The following is a 16,653-nucleotide window of genomic DNA, read 5'->3' on the forward strand; positions in this document are numbered from 1 at the left end:
AGGCAATTTTGTTTTCATTGAATTTTCCTGCATAAGAAATTTACATATTCTGTTCTGTGTTGTTTTGTTTTGTTTTGTTTTGTTTTTCTCTTAGTGTTTCTTTTTTCTTTTCCTCAGTTAATTCTAAATTATGTTTTGTTGTTGATGTATGTTTGTTCAAGACCATAAGACATTTGTTGAAGTTTAGCAGCGTTATGTAAAATCTATTGCTATTAGTGACCTGCATTATTATTTTTAAGCAAAAACACACTGAGGGTTTTTTTCAGACAGGATTTTGCTCATCCTTTACAGGCAGACTTACAAATACATAGATCTGACATATGCTATAACTTTCAGTTCAGACTTTTTGCATAACCATTCTGCTAGTCTTTTACCAATCCCAAATAATCCCACTGCATGATGTAATCTATTATTATTACTGCTGTTGTTGTTTTATGTATTATTTATTTTATTATTATTTCTTAAGAGGTGGGAGGGGTGCTATTCTTGATTGAATGAGTTTAGAGGACAGAAATCCCATTACTTCCCAATGGTAATTCAGCCCAAAACATGTATTCTGCTACATATATTTTAAACAACTAAGCTATTTGAATTGTCCAATGCTTCACTTCCTATCTATTCTGATGCCTTTTCCTTGTTCAAGGACTCCCTGCTATTATAAACCATTTCCCCACTTATTGAAGCTTTTTTAGACTGTTCTTGAAGAATATGATTGTTACAGGGTAGCTTTGATCTAGCATATTCATTCTCCCAGCTTTCCCTTGAGTCAAGGCAAAGAGGCAAGTTCCTCCAGGGCAGTCCAGAGCATTTATAAGCTGGGTGCCTCATCTGAACCAGGATAACACTCAGCCTCACTAGGAAAAAGCAGACTTGCAAAACCTCCCTAATTCTATTAATAAACTAAATGAACCATTTTAAACCTCTTAATATTCTTCCTACAAGACACAATTTTCAAATTTACACTCATGATTTATCACTTACTGTCAATTAGCTAGTTTTCAGTGTCAGTATTGGTGTAAAAATGAGAACTTGACCCAAAGTTTCATCCATATGCATGTCATTTCACTAATGTATTCATATACTAACTTCTGTCCTTCCTGAAAAATACGTGGGGGATTGGAAGGGAGATATATTCATCCAGGGATTTTATTCCCCAAGGGCTTTAATTCACTTTATCAGCATCACACCAGTAGCTCCTACCCATGTAATTTTTTGCTATTCTCTACAAAGGTGTCACAGTTTTTGTTGTTGTTGTTGTTGTTTGTTTGTTTGTTTGTTTTGTTTTTTTCTCAGATCCACAGAGTGGATCTGGAAATGTATTAAGTGGCATGTATTAAGACAAACAAAGTTCAAATGAATCTACCTTACCAAGATCAATCAAGTCAAAATAATGAGCATTCAAACAAGACTTTAAACATGAAGTTGAAACAAACTCTTCAATCTCTTAAAAACTAACTTGAGAAAATTAAATAGTGAGAAAATAAATTATTTAAGTTTTAAAAAACCTCTGTTATCCATTCACATTCAAATTTAAAACTGTTACTGCAGTATATCCAGTAGACAGAAATACAGACATTCTGACAGTAAAGGTATAATTCTGCTGCTCTTTCTCCTAAAGATGTATTATGAACAATGAACATGGAATTTCATGGAGTTTCTATGCCAACTCTAAAGAATGGCTTTCTTAGGATAAAAAATAATAATAACAATAATCTTTCTCATATCTGAATTCCATATGACAGACATAATGATGGCAATATAAAAATATAATGTAAATGCTCTATGAAGTACTTAAAAAATTAGTCTTTGTTACTGTGTAATGAACTTCATTAAGCCAGAGGCCATCAGCACGGAGGGAGGTTATAATTATATAACCTCCTCGCTAATCCTTCTGTATCACTAATACAAGTCCTCCTGTTCAGAGTTCATGTAGTGATGACACTTGTCTTCTCCATTACCAAGAAACTAACGTCAGTGCATGAAATTCTGATTCATCGCAAGTCGATGCCACCATTCTCTACTTCGTAATTAGTACATCTTTCAGAGTAAGAGGGTTTGACTGTCCTAGTCATCAGACACCAAAAATATCCACCTTTTTCCCCCTCTGACTGAACGTGTAGAGAACTGGGAGAAATGCTTTCTTTTGATGCTGCATACTGACAATACTACAAGAGAAAAATAGAGACTTACATAAAAAGAAGTTATGAGGGAAAACAGAAATGCAGAAACACCTGAAGGATGCATCACTTACAAGTGAACAAGAGGGTCTTGAGCACCTCCTGTTCCATATTCTTTTGTCTTCTGCTCTCTGGAAAGTCAGATACAAGGAAATATTCCAATTTAGAAATACAAAAAAAAATAATAATAATTTAAATTTAAACAACCTGCATCATGTCTGCACTAGTGACTAATCTAAACAAATATTCAGTACAAGAGGTTGATTGCATGTATTCGCGGACCCATTAAACAGTGAAATAAAATTTGGGTTATGTATCCACAAATATATTGCTTTAAAAATAAAATAAAATAAAATAAAATAAAATAAAATAAAATAAAATAAAATAAAATAAAATAAAATAAAATAAAATAAAATAAAATAGCATTAATTGTTAAAAAAAATCAGGGGCCAAAAAGATTGAGAAATATTGTTCTGTGCTTGGTTCAAATTCAGCAAAAATGTATAAGAGTACAAGTAGTTTCACCTTCATTTTATTTGATAAAATACAAGTCAGACAGGAGGAAGGAATTTGTAAAAGTTCAAGAGAAACAAGAGAGGGTCAAATTAGAAGCTTCATACCAAAGAGGGATCAAGTGTTGGTCTTGTTTCCTGGATTGGAGATTTTAGTATTAACATTGCCAATATAATGTATTTTACAATCTGTTATTGGTCCTGCCACATGCATACTCAATTTGATCCTAGGTGACATGGTTAAAAGCTTTGTACAAAATAAATAAATAAATAAAAATTGGAACAAGTTTTTCATAGGAAAAGGCTCTCAAGAGAACTCAGCAGAACACTAAAAAATGTAGTTCTGAGAAAATCAAATAACTTGATTGTGCCATGAGTCACTGAAAAAAAAAAATTGAATTGTCTTTGGATAAATATAGCTAATCTTTTTTCAAATTAAGCTACCAAAGCACTAGCTCTATATAAAAACCTTTTGTTCAAAAACATTGACTAATAAGTAGCAAAAGGGACAGACATATCCCTCAGGGTCTGTGGCTGCAGGCAACTTACACTTGGGCAGGGACACAACTGAGACCACCACAGTAGTGTTTGGACCACTGCAGCTGGCACTCTGTAGTTAATTTCCACAGTACCTGTGGAAATGTGTTAATTTGCAATGAAGTAAAGAATTCATGAGTCATGACTGGGTTTATACCACTTCAGCTGCTTAAGTTCTGCAATTGTACCTTCAATTGCATACAGCTATGTTCTGGCTTCCAAAGAGACAAAGTCACACAAGGAGAATCTGGTTCATGGGGTCTAACTGCAGTTAGTTCATTGTGGGGATCTTCATGTCCAGGATGAACATAATTTCTCAAGTCAGAAGAGATGCTTAAGAAAGAAATCTCTTTACATTTCCTTTTCCCTTACACACCCTTTCTGCAAGTATATTGCCAGCAGCAACCCACATATGAACTGTCAGTACGCAAGATAAGAAAAATTCATAATTTTACCATTGACTGTCACAGCCTATGTTGGGAACTCTACGTTATCATCTATTTAATTAGTGGAGTGGTACTGCTGGTCTTAATTCACATTAACAGCCCTCTGTAGTATGCACTTCTCATCACCATGTTACAAACAAGGGTCTGAGTCACTGTGTAGCTTAATCAAAATCTCATGTTATCTGTGACTGGAAAATGAGCTTTGGTCCCTCAAATGTACATTGAACATTATCCACTGAGCTTTCTCTGATGCCTAAAAAATAATCTCTACTTTTATCTCTCAATATGCCAAACCAAACCAAACAGTAGATAAATGTTTTAGTATATCACTGCATCTCCTATCTTGCACTGATCCCGTTTGTTCATGGAGGACCTAATAATAGAGATCCTAAATTATTTCTCTTCTGAACCCTGAAAGAGTCTAAGCCTAAATTCAATCATAAGCATCCCCTTAGGACATACCAAGGCCACAGCTAGAAAGAAAGCAAAGATAGGTGCATGATGTAGTGCTCTCTGTGACCTCTTCTATACCCAGTGTTAACTCAGACTTTCTATGAAATAAAAGCTCATCTTAACTTTAAAATAATCACCCAGACCAGCCAACAAGAGATACCCAAATACCTTCCTAAATCTGGACTTTGTTCCCAGAGATAATTTCACTCTCAGATTTTTTTATGAACAGTGTTGTTGCACAGACACTGTCTTCATTACTCCTCTGATTCCCCATAGGACTGGCTTCCTTCCTTTGTTTAATGAGGGATATGCTTGCACCCCATATTCAGGGTGTATATATCATTTGTGTTACTGTCTCCAAAGTGCTGATGTTTGTTTTCTGCTGAAGTCCTGAAGTCTTTCACGTGCTTTTTCCAACTAGTATCAGCATCATCATTCATTCTTTTTCTTGTATTAGAAAGCCTGTTTTAAAACCAGCACATAAAGCACAGCTCCCTGAATTGCTTCAACTTGACATCAACAAAATAAGCAGAAGAAATTATTCTGCTGCAGAAAAAAAAAAAAAAAAAGATGCTTTTGATGAAATATCACATCAAGCTGGAAAAGTGATGAGTGTGTTTTACAGCGGTATGGAATTTTATTCATGGCTCCTTCTGGCATTTGTAGAGTGAAATTCTCCAATCACACAGAAAAGGACATGACCACCTGGGCCATTTTCATCACTGCTGTAATTTATGAATTTAAGTAAGTGCTAGCCCAGGTGCACTGAATTTACTGTCTATAATAAAAATAAGAATTTAAGAAAAAAATAAGGAAACACACACCTTAGAAATGCACCCTCTACTTCTGCAAGTGATCTGCAAGAGTGCAAATAAGCCTGTAGATGACTGGGATATGGTTGCCATTGCAAGGACTAGGACACTGGAGATGCCCCTCAATTTTCAGCTGTCTTGCTGTGTCACATCATGATGGTGGCTTCTGGGTTTTATTAGACTGCACAGACATTACATGATGGAAATCACAGAATTGCAGAATCATCTAGGTTAGAGGAGACCTCCAAGATCACCGAGTCCAACCTCTGATCTAACACTAACAAGTCCTCCACTAAACCATATCACTAAGCTCTACATCTAAACGTCTTTTAAAGACCTCCAGGGATGGTGACTCCACCACTTCCCTGGGCAGCCCATTCCAGTGCCTAACAACCCTTTCAGTAAAGAAGTTCTTCCTAATACCCAACCTAAACCTCCCCTGGTGTAACTTCCTGGTGTAACTTTAGCCCATTCCCCCTCGTCCTGTCACCAGGCATGCGGGAGAATAGACCAACCCCCACCTTGCTACAGCCTCCTTTAAGGTATCTGTGGAGTGCAATAAGGTCACCTCTCAGCCTTTTCTTCTCCAGGCTGAACAATCCCACCTCCCTCAGCCACTCCTCATAAGACTTGTTCTCCCAACCCCTCACCAGCCTCGTTGCCCTTCTCTGGACATGCTGGACTCACTTGAGCACCTCGATGTCCTTCTTGTAGTGAGGGTTCCGAAACTGAACACAGTACTCGAGGTGCAGCCTCACCAGAGCCAAGTACAAATGTGCCACTATCCTTAACACCAGATGTAAGTATCTTCAACAGAACAACCTCTGGCTTTTCAGCCCTGATCTTTCAGGGTTGTCTACAGAACGGAACAATTTACTGGTTGAAATTCATGGATTTTAGCTAACCAGATACTAAAAGTCATCCGCTCTGAGACATCAGTTTAATGGCAAGTTATGTATTTCCTCTAATTTCCCATGTCTTGTTAGTCTGCACACAATAACTACCTTTTTTCCCTAGATTTACCATTGCTCTCTTCCTAGCACCTTCCTTGGTATCACGGTTGTTAACTTCCTTTGCCTTGCAGAGCTTTTTCCCCCCTCAGACAGTACTGTGCTTGGATTTATTGCTGATGCTTCAGATCTAGAGCAGGTTGGTGTGTCAGACAGCATCTCTACCTTCTTAACTGAAGCAACCTCTCTCCCCTCACTCTAGAAATTACTCTCCTGTAGATGGAGACCATCACACCTGCAGCCTGATATTATTATCACTTCCCCTCTGACGTGTAATTTTATATCTGCTTGCTGTATCATTAACAGCCAGCAGGCTGTGCTAAGGGATCAGTTTTCTCTGTCAGAGAAGTTTGCTGAGAACTGCTTTCAAGACAGCGTGCTCCCCAAAGGTGCTACACAGAAAACCTGTTTCCTGCCACACTAGCACCCATTCTGCCCGGGAGCCAGAAGAGGGAAGATATATATTTCCACAGCAAAATAAAAGAGCAGTTTGTCACTATGCACAGTATTCCGGGTATTATCATGGCTTGCATCTCACAACTTTAAATATCCCCTCGTAGTGACAACTAGGTTATTTCTTGAGCACAGGAAGATAATTCAGGAATTTTACCCTGACAGCTATCATTAGGTACTTTCTTCTACCAATAAGAAACAGACCAAGAAAATGTCAGAAGAATGACAAGCACTTTCCAAAACATGAAATAATGAAACAGGAAAGGTCAGATGCCAGGAATGGGACTGGATGGCCCCATCCCCTCTGTGTCACTAGCAAACACATCATCCTCAGTCTGACTGGGAATACCTGGATGCCCAGAGAAGCCCAGCACTTTTACAGATATTTATTATTATTATTATTAAGCACATAAAAACTAAATATCTGATTCATCATGAGAAACTATTCCTATTCTTATGAGACTTTGGAAATGGTTATATTTTATGTTACCACAGGAGGGTGTATATCAAATACCTGCAAAATCAAGAGGTCTTACAAGCCCGTAAGGTGGACCTAGTGTAAACTGGTTCACCACTCCAAACTACTTTCTCTCATATGTCTACACCAGCATACCTACCGAAAGCATGCAAGGAAGGATACTAGAGAAGTATAGTGTTGTTTTTTGTATGGTTTTTGCAGGATTTTATCTTTAAGACCGAAGGAGGAAGCAGTAAGATTTGTCTCTGCATGAAACAGGGAAAGCAAAAACACAGTCTGAGATCACATCAAACCAGACATGAAAACTTGTCCGTCGAGTTGTCTTCACAAGCATGTGTTGCAGGATAAAATGAAAGCACCATTTGGTGAAAGTGACGCTACAGCTTTGTGGGAGGTTACATCAATCTAATGCCCTTCTCCTAAACACAGGAGGTCCCCCTCTTTCCTCCCACATATGCAGCACCCTCTTTTTTATGCTCTTGCCCACACAAACCAGCTGCCTTTCTTGTGATGGCTCTGGCAGGCACCAAATCTCTCCACAAGCCAATTTTATTCACCATCAGTGTAGATAATTATCCAGCTTGCTAGATCTGTTTCTTGCTGGCTGGCTCCACTTAGCTGACAGAGGTGCCAAGCGATGAGCAGAATACTATGAGACAAGCAGTAGGAACATGTAGGAGGTTGAGGGAACAGAGAGGGACAGGGACACATCTTTCAGGGCAGCTGAGCCCTCAGATAAGCTCACTTCTTAGGAAACACACCTCTAAGGTGCTTCTGGCTGCCTGGCTTGGCCAGATAAACTGAAACTCCTGACAAAGACCCCAGTCCTCTTTTAATTGAAGCTGAATTCTCTGAGAGTTGAAAAATCCAAGCAGTATCCCACATGTCTTGAAAGAGACCATAAAGCACAGGGTATCCTTCCTTAAAGGTGGCTACAGGAACCAATGAAAGAGAATTAAGTAATTTAGCAGCAGGGCTTCAAAAACTGCATTGCCAGACAGTGGAAAGCACTCCTCAGTCAATCCACTCATTGGCTCTTCCTGGTTCCAGATTACTCAATTATTAATAATAGTCCCAATGAGAATTTGTTTTTAAGAACCAACAGTTCCTATTTTATTGTATACCAGCAAACTAAAAATAAATAAATAAATAAATAAATAAAGCAGTGAAAATTTTAAAAGGCTGAGCAAAATGCTCCTGCATTTCAGCTTTTAATTGACAAGTGCAAACATAAGGTTCTGGTTCTCCATGATGTGTGCATCATTCCATTAAAATTGAGTCACACGTGTGGGCAACAAGCAGTGAAAAGGCAGCGCTGAGTGCAAACACTGTGCTTTAAGTATGCAACCAGTGATAAAATAGATTTAGCAGCTAGAATACCAAACTGGTACTATGTATATCTTCATGATGCTGCAGGTCCTGCCCCTCCGTAGCAGATATCCTAGGAAATACTCCTCTAGGCACACCTTTCTCAGTCTACACAGAGCCTAATGCAATATAAATCCCCAATGCTCTCTTCAGTCAGTCCTTACCATTGAAAGTTTTACACAAGAACACTGCTATTATTATGCACATATGGCATTTCATCAGGTGAGTTATTATGCTAAGCACTCAGGAACAAAGTACCCAAATCTTTGCTTGATTAGCGTTTGTCTTTATATGAGAGTTGATGTTTTTGTATTCTCTTTTATTTATTTTTAGGTGGGAGAAGCTAAAGCAATCATATGCAAGTTCGAGAGCCAGAATAATGTATTTAGGTCTGAAGGCATCAAGGACCCAGTGAGCACTAGAACTCATGTGATTCCTAAGCTATGGTGTAATGATATATTTTCCCTATAGAAATGCCTTATATCTACATCCTCAAAATGGATCTCATATGGGCCAGGTGGGGTATAAAAGATTGTGGTAACTAGAATAGTTTCCCAAGGAAATTGATTTTCAGCATTGTCGGTCAGCCATCTAAAGCCAACATTTCATGTTAATGCATCACGGCTGATGAACTATCAAGGAATTATACGCATATTTCATTTTTAACTTTATGCCAGCTTATAAGCCACTACCTTTAGATTTTTACCAGGAAGAAATAAAATAGAAAAATAATTATTTTTCCAGAACAGAAAGATTTTGGATCATCACCCGTAGCAAATTTCAAGAAATATAATACTCTCCTCAACACCTGACAATTTTTATTTTTTTCTTCAGTTTTGAAATGTCGAACTTTTGACAAGCTTAGCTGCTGTTACTCTTATGCACAGAGAAAAATTTCAGACTGATCATATCTCAGAGCATTTTGGTTTTGTTTCTTTTTACCTCAATTTTTGTTTCAGTTAGTAGAGAAGTTGATTCTTGAAAATGCAGAAATGTGGCAGCTTGGAGAAGAACAAAATGGGATAAATTTTCAAGTGTGCAAGTAACTGCTGAATGACATCTTAAAATGTCTGCTGCTTCAAAATGTCCCACACAAAACAGGAAACAGGAAAACTTTGTGTCTATTACTACAAGAAAACCACTTTGGTTTCCTGTTAACAGAAAGACATTTCTCACATAAATGAAGCAAGCCCAAGCTCTCATTGCAATTGGTCACTCCTGTACCACCAAAACAGTAAAAAAATAAAATAAAAAATCCCCAAACCCAAACTTCCACCACAGCATAAGAATTTCTTCATATAAAATTTTGCTTACATGGACTTCCTTGTTACTTTAAGAGACACAAAATAACATTTTTATATTAAATCAGTAATAGACATGTAAGTTCATGGTCTTCCCTATTAGATACAGCATGCCCATAATTTTTTCTAGTTACACAATAACTTTAAACTCCAAAACTCTACATAGTTTTAAATCAAACATCACATTTTTTCTTCCCCTCCCCCTCTCCCTGCTGTCCTAAAAGAGCTTTTTTTTTCCCATAAGAAGTTTTCCTTCAAAAAGAGAATAATCTGTAAAACGTGGTTGTATCACATCATTTATTCCTGTTTTCAGTGAAACTCGGGATTAAGTAAATTATCAGAACTGCATGCAGAAACAATTTGCTAACCCAGCATGAAACCTCTCCCATCTTAGGAAAAGAAAATGTGATCCCATCTCATGCTGGTAGCTTATGAGATCTACACCACCAAAACAGAGAGAGATTTGATTTCCAGAAAAGTCACCAGAGACAGGCTGCAGAAACAGCTGAAATTAGATATCATAATTAGTTACTCCAAAGTCTGCATAGCTAGACTTATTGCACTAATGCAAAAAGGTTTTACTGATAGAGGAATAGGTGTGTGCATGCACACTTTCTCCTGAAAAGTACAAAAGAAGTCCCATGAGGCAGGCTGTTAAAGATTTTTGGTCATTCCAAGGGACACAATTCCCCTACACTACGAGTCAATAATGGAAGCCTTCCAAATTCAGACCAACAGAATTTATGCTCAAATACCATTTACCCTATATATGACTGAGCAGAGCACACAGTAGTCTGAGCTTCTCCTGCTGACATGGCTCCCTCCAATATCATTTATCAGTTGTGGCTGTCAGATTGCGCACTGTTCTTCTTCGGTTGTGTCTTTCACATGGCTGTACAGCCCTTTGTGATAAGTCCAGGTGAAAACTGTGACATTAATTAGCAATGTTGGAAAACTAATCCTATTTTACTACCATTTTCACTTTACGTTTCCCATGCTTTCCATTTGTTTTTGGTCTAAAAAGTAGCTGAAGAGAATGGGGATAGCCTACCAACATTGCACTTCCATAAAACCAATACATTTTTATTGAACAGAAAGGAAATTTCTGAAGAAATAACTCAATTAAAAGAACCCTGTTCAATAATTTTCTGCTCTAAGAGGGTGATACAATACATCCTCAACTGGATTCCAAAAGCTCAATAGCAACAGCAATTACCTACCGACCATCTGAAAAGAAAGTACCTTAAAAGTTATTTTAGGCTATTTAATTGCATCAAAACAAATAGTAGAGTTCAGGCAGGCTGGGGACATTTGTCTGTCTATGCATTTGGGAAACCAGTTTTGTATATCTTGATACAAGCACAGTTAAAAAAGAAAAAAAAAAAAAAAAAGAAAAAAAAAGAAGCTGACAGTCTATACAGGCTGCAAAGTGCTCTCCTTTCTGGGGTGCAAATCTACTGCAGCAAATGGAGTTGGCTGGCTGGGATTTTGCTCAGAACTGCAAGGCACTGACTAGTCTGGCTCAGTTCAACAGAACTCTTAAGCATGTGCTTGTTTTTAAGATCTAGAGTAGTGAAGATGTTTTTGAAGAGAAATGGAATTTACATGACAAACTGCGGGGCCCGCACTTGCAAGAAAAAATCTGAAGTGTACAAGCAACTTGACCTCCATTATTTATCAATTATTTAGCAGCAGGTAGTTAAAATTGAGAAGGACTATGCAGATCAGTCCTCACTTGCCTAATTTTCAGTGTTTGCTCAGCAGATAAGTGATCATGTCAAATTCAAGGGGTATCCCTCTCTCACCTTTGAAAAATTACATTCAGGAACACGGTACTTGCAGATGCCCACTGTCAAGAGGGTCTTCTGAGAATAGTCAAAGATAAAAGACTTTAAAATGGGCTCATGTTTTTATGAGGAATTACTAGCAACCAATTAACACCACGTGTTGAGCTTGCTTAATTTCTATCAATGTCCAGTTAGAATTAATGAAACGATAAAAGCACCACTTGTATGAAGATTTCCTGGAAATGTTAGCTCTTTAACCACCTTGCTTTTTATGTCTGCTTCCCCATTTAGTTACTGTCACTCACTTCTAAGTTTTATCTAACTTCTGTTCCCCACCAGCAGACCAGCTCCAATTATTAAGTCTAAATCCTTTTATACCTGAGGCAGTGACGCTATCCTGAGTGCAGTCCTGCTTCTGCATTCAACAAGCCCACATTTCCCTGACCTTTCCCCAGTGATACCTGTAGCAAAGGAAAGTTGTTGAATGTCAACAATGCCATCTCAACAATCAGATATATCACTTGGCAGGTGACAAAGATTTCACATTACCAATAATACTATTAATATTTGCTTTCGATACAATAAAACATATCATGTATAAAGACAAGCGAATATGGCTGCATCTGTATAGTGTATTTTACTTTAAAAGATAAAATCTGTTGAATACCAATCACAATATCTTCACAAAATAGCCAACAGAAGTGCAGATTTCCCCAGTACTTGTAGTGGCATTAATTGGAGAATGGTGGGTTAATTTCTGCTTTTCAGAAATTGGCACTCTGCAAAGATCCTCATACTTGCACACATGCTGAAGATGGGAAGAAAAAAAAAAAAGGAAAAAAAAAAACTGTACTGAGAAGAGTGATGCTAAAATGTAATGATCCTGTAGCAAAATCTCTTAATATATTCATTTTTGTTTGTCCAAAGAGAAATTCCAAAGTTTTATAGCAAACTTATATTCCTGCCCTAAATTACACAGATTTTCTTCATCAAAATCCCAAAGTTAGGTTGAACAACAGAAGAAGTTACAGCAGAAGTCCCAGGGTACTCTCCATTCTAGATCCATTACTGTGATTCATAATGGAAAAAAAGAACAGAGAAGTATTTCAAGTCACTGTGTAAGTACACTCACATAAGTGGGTCTGGTCCATGTGCTTCTATCTACATTAGGAAATTCAGCATATATAAATATATAAATAAAACATATATACATTACATAAACACTTTCATATAAGCCATAAAATGACATATATTTACAAAAATATTTGCAACTATGCTTTACACTTTCACTTCCACATCAGGAATTTAAGTATTTAGCTTCTTCCTTGCAAACTTGATCACCTTGTTATCTAGGAGTTTGGGGTGAACTTGTACCTTATATATTCATGATTGTTCAAAAATTGAAAGAAGAAAATAGCCTTCCAGGAAGTTCTGTTAAGTCCATAAGAAAAGCTTGAAACTTGTTGAGACATTATTTGCCTCGCTGAAGAGCAATTTACATTTTACCAAACATATTGAGAGACCTTCTGTTTTTGATATAGAATGACAGTACCTTGGTCTGGTCTGTAAATAAATGTCTAATTCATAAAACATCAGGTATGACACAAACTGGGTTCCTGACAATGGTCTGTAGTATAAATTCATACATAATTGCTACTCGATTTGTCTCAGTTCCAACTGGTAGAGATGTCAAAGTGAATGAACGTAGAAATGAAAATATATATATCAGGTTACCTTGCATGGTCAAAAAGTGAGAGTAAACTACATACTTTTGGAATTGTTGTAGCTTCCTTTACAACCAAGTTACATGATTAAAACAACAGCAAGGATCTGACGTTTATACAGTTCATATTATATAGCACTGTGACATCCAGAAGTTGCACATATACAATTTACTTCTCCCAATATGGAAAAACATTTCTTCAATGCTTCATAAAATATTCTTCTTAGATATGCAGCCCAGATTCCAGCATGCTGTTTTAATTTGAAGGATTTGTTCTTTTGACATGAAATAAGCTTTGCAAAAGGAGTTAAAGCTTTGGAGAAGGGGTTGTTTTCCTTATGAAGAACACTCCGGAAAAAAAAAATCAGAACCCAACAGTGTCTTTACATGAAGACCTGTGGGGAAAAAATCTTGCATTGAGCTGTTGATACACAGCCTCAGATAGCACTTTCAGTGATAGCCAATGGTGTTGTCTCTTGTTCCTCACTATTCTCTGTGGACATATCCTGGACCTCCTGTTGCTGATAGATATCTTGGACCAGCATGATGTTTGTGTTCCTCCATTCTCTGTACTTCATTGCTGTCAACTTTGGGTCCTCTAACAACTGGTTAATTGTGGCCAGGTCATGTTCTTTACACTAGGAAGAGAGTAAGTGGTTATTTCCTACAGACACAGTCAAGGTCATTGTCCATAACAATAACATTCTGGGAACTTTGCAGAACTAGGGCACAAGGAGATGACCAATTAACCATCCTCCTGGCAATTTGTTCCTATTTTTATAACCAAGATTATCAAAATTAAGTCCACAGCAGAAATTCCTCCCAGTTGAAGGCAAGATTATGATTTCATGTAGTTTTTTATAAGATACTTAGTAAAATTTTATGAATGAGAAGTCATGAAAATTAGACATGAGTTATGCTGCCTCACAAGTTAGTAGCTGCATGATACTAGACATGATGATGGCAAATCCTAACTTTCTGAAAAAAAAAAAATACTTGCCCTCCTGAGCACAATTATAAATTCCTGTTCTCTGGGAGCAAGACAGGAAATACTTTTGGATGAAATCTATGCACCAGCAGTATAGCTCATGGGTAGTTAGATCATATGTGGGTGTTAATACATCTACCACCAGATACTGTTAACAAATCTGGTCTCTACTATTAGACAAGAGCAGCTCAGATTGTATATTGCAGGGACCCTGGTTCAATTGTAAGACAGGAACAGTCATGTCATGATATAGAGAAAATGAGAACCTTGAGGTCACAAAATGGGTGTGGTTGGAAGGGATCTCTGGAGGTCATCTGGTCCAACCCCCCTGGCTCAAGCAAGACCATCTACAGAAGTTGCTTAGGACCACATCCAGGCAGCTTTTGAACTACTCTAAGGAGGGAGATCCCGCCACCACCTCTTTGGTGCCATTGCTCAGTCACCCACATAACAAAGAAGTGTTTCCTGGTGTTTGCACAGAACCTCCTATGCTTCAGTTTGTGCCTATTGCATTTTATTCTGTCATTGGGCACCTTTCAAAAGAGCCTTGCTCCATCCTCTTTGCATGCTCCTCTCAGGTATTTAGTCATGTCCTCACATTTTCTAAGGCAATCCATCTTTTTGCTGTTCTAGCTCTTATTGCCAATTCATATAGTGGATCACAGGATAGAGAAGCTCCAGTTAGCAACTATAATTTCTTAATGGAGGCACCATGCTGCACTAACAAACCTTTACTTCTTTTTGCATGGCTCTGTCCCCCCAGGTCTCTGTGTGACAGCAATGTGGTTGCTCTTGCCATCCTCTGTACTGCCACCAATTTCATCACACCTGAGAACACTTAGTGCTACTGGCTGCCTTCAAAACACTGTGAGAACACTCGCACATCCACAACACTTCCTGGCAGTAGCAATAGGCTGCCCTCATATCCATATCCCACTGCTACCCTAATCAACCCTCAACTACTCTAACCCCTGTGATGCCTGAACCACTTTTCAAACAGAAAAAAAAAAAAAAAAAAAAAAAAACACTTGTTAACCCTCAAGATTAATCCTTGTAAGAGGGCTTTTGGCATAAATGCAGAAACACACTGATAGCCTAAGAGCAGAAGAGGAGATAGGGAAGTAGAAGGGAGAGGGAAGCATTTGCAATGCATAGACTTGGTGGCAAAATGCCATGTTGTGCATTTTTTCTTCTGCTTTAAATCTATTTCCCACATTCATTAAGCCTGTGATGCATTTGCACACAGCTTCACTCTCTTCCAAACAATCCTAAGCATGTTTTGTTAATGATATATTATGGCAGGAACATTAATCTGTTGTTAAAGATGTGGAGTCAAAAGGCCAAAATTAAAATTACACTGAAGCTTGCATAAATCATTTGCTTCAAAACTAAGAGGGTTTTAACTAAAGCAGAGTAAATATTGATCAGATGCAAAACTTTTCTGATTTTGATATTTCCACTTGTTTCATGTCTCAAATTTTATGTTAAAAAAGTTGACTTTAAAAGAACATAATCTCACTGATGTAAAGAATATGGCACATTCCCACTGAAAGCATTTGCCTTTTAGACAGGCTAACTCAAACACTGCTGTGCATGGAACTCTGTTCGTGTCTGTGAGAAAATGTCTGTGCTATATTTGTCTTGTCAATTCTCCAATTCCTTGGTTTGAAGAAGGAAAAAAAAATCAACACATTTTATGCATTATGAATACTCCAAAAATGGTTTTTCCATATTAAATACAAGTGTTAGACAAGCCTAAGATTATAAACACTGCTAATCACAATTTATACAATACTCCTGGGTTAAATCAATGCAAAGTTGTCCTCCTTGCTCATGTCTGACAGAAAGGCTTGTAGGCTTGCATTCAGCTCCAGACTAATAAAACGGATTATCCCAGAAGATACAGCTCCATTTTGTACTGCTTCTTAGATTTATTAGGGAGGCTCATATCAGGGAAAAACATCAAAATAAGCTTCCACATTTATTTTCCTGTGCCATAAAGTTGGCATACTTTTTAAACTAAATTTCTGCTGTATGATGGGCTCACTTTATTACTGATGCAGAAGAATAATACAGTGAAGTAAGTGCCACTTCACTGAAGACTCATTAATACTGAGGAGAGACTTCACTGTGTCTCATATGTAGCTTGGAAGCCCTGCAACGGGCAGGATGCCTATGCTCCAACTTGTCTTTTCAAATGTGTCTTTAGGAAGTTTAATACAGGCCAGGGCGCCAAAGCCAACCCTCACATTGCGACTAATAATCAAATCAACTATGTGCTGATGGAAGTTTTTACATGTATTTCTCCAGGGTACAATTCCTGAAGCCAAATACACATACTTGAAACATGATACTCAATTCCTGCTTCTAATGCATACAAAAAGAATCATAGAATGGCTTGGGTTGAAAGGGACCTCAAATATCATCCACAAATTCTCTGGGCAATAAACATAATGAAAGAAAAAAAAATAATAATCAAGTGAAAACCCAGGTTTGGATTTGTTCTTTATCCTCTTTACAATTTCAATGTTATGGTTAAGATTTCTGTTTGCCTCAGTACCATTCAGAAGCAGGTTTTGAAATCCCATGACACTCAAAACGATGCTGG

At 37.6% G+C, this 16,653-nt stretch overlaps 1 protein-coding gene across 11 annotated transcripts in view; it reads right to left on the reverse strand.

The window, feature by feature from the left end:
* Positions 1–12,565: 12,565 nt before the first annotated feature.
* The window catches only part of IPCEF1 (interaction protein for cytohesin exchange factors 1), a 78,926-nt gene continuing 74,838 nt past the window's right edge, over positions 12,566–16,653 (reverse strand). For all 11 annotated transcript variants that reach the window (XM_072035926.1, XM_038176135.2, XM_072035927.1 and 8 more), the window contains one exon: positions 12,566–13,695. In XM_072035926.1, the coding sequence (XP_071892027.1) occupies positions 13,495–13,695 (201 nt within the window). In that variant the 3' untranslated portion in view covers positions 12,566–13,494. The remainder of the gene's footprint in view (positions 13,696–16,653) is intronic.

This window comes from Anas platyrhynchos, chromosome 3 (assembly GCF_047663525.1).
Source record: "Anas platyrhynchos isolate ZD024472 breed Pekin duck chromosome 3, IASCAAS_PekinDuck_T2T, whole genome shotgun sequence".
Taxonomy (NCBI): domain Eukaryota; kingdom Metazoa; phylum Chordata; class Aves; order Anseriformes; family Anatidae; genus Anas; species Anas platyrhynchos.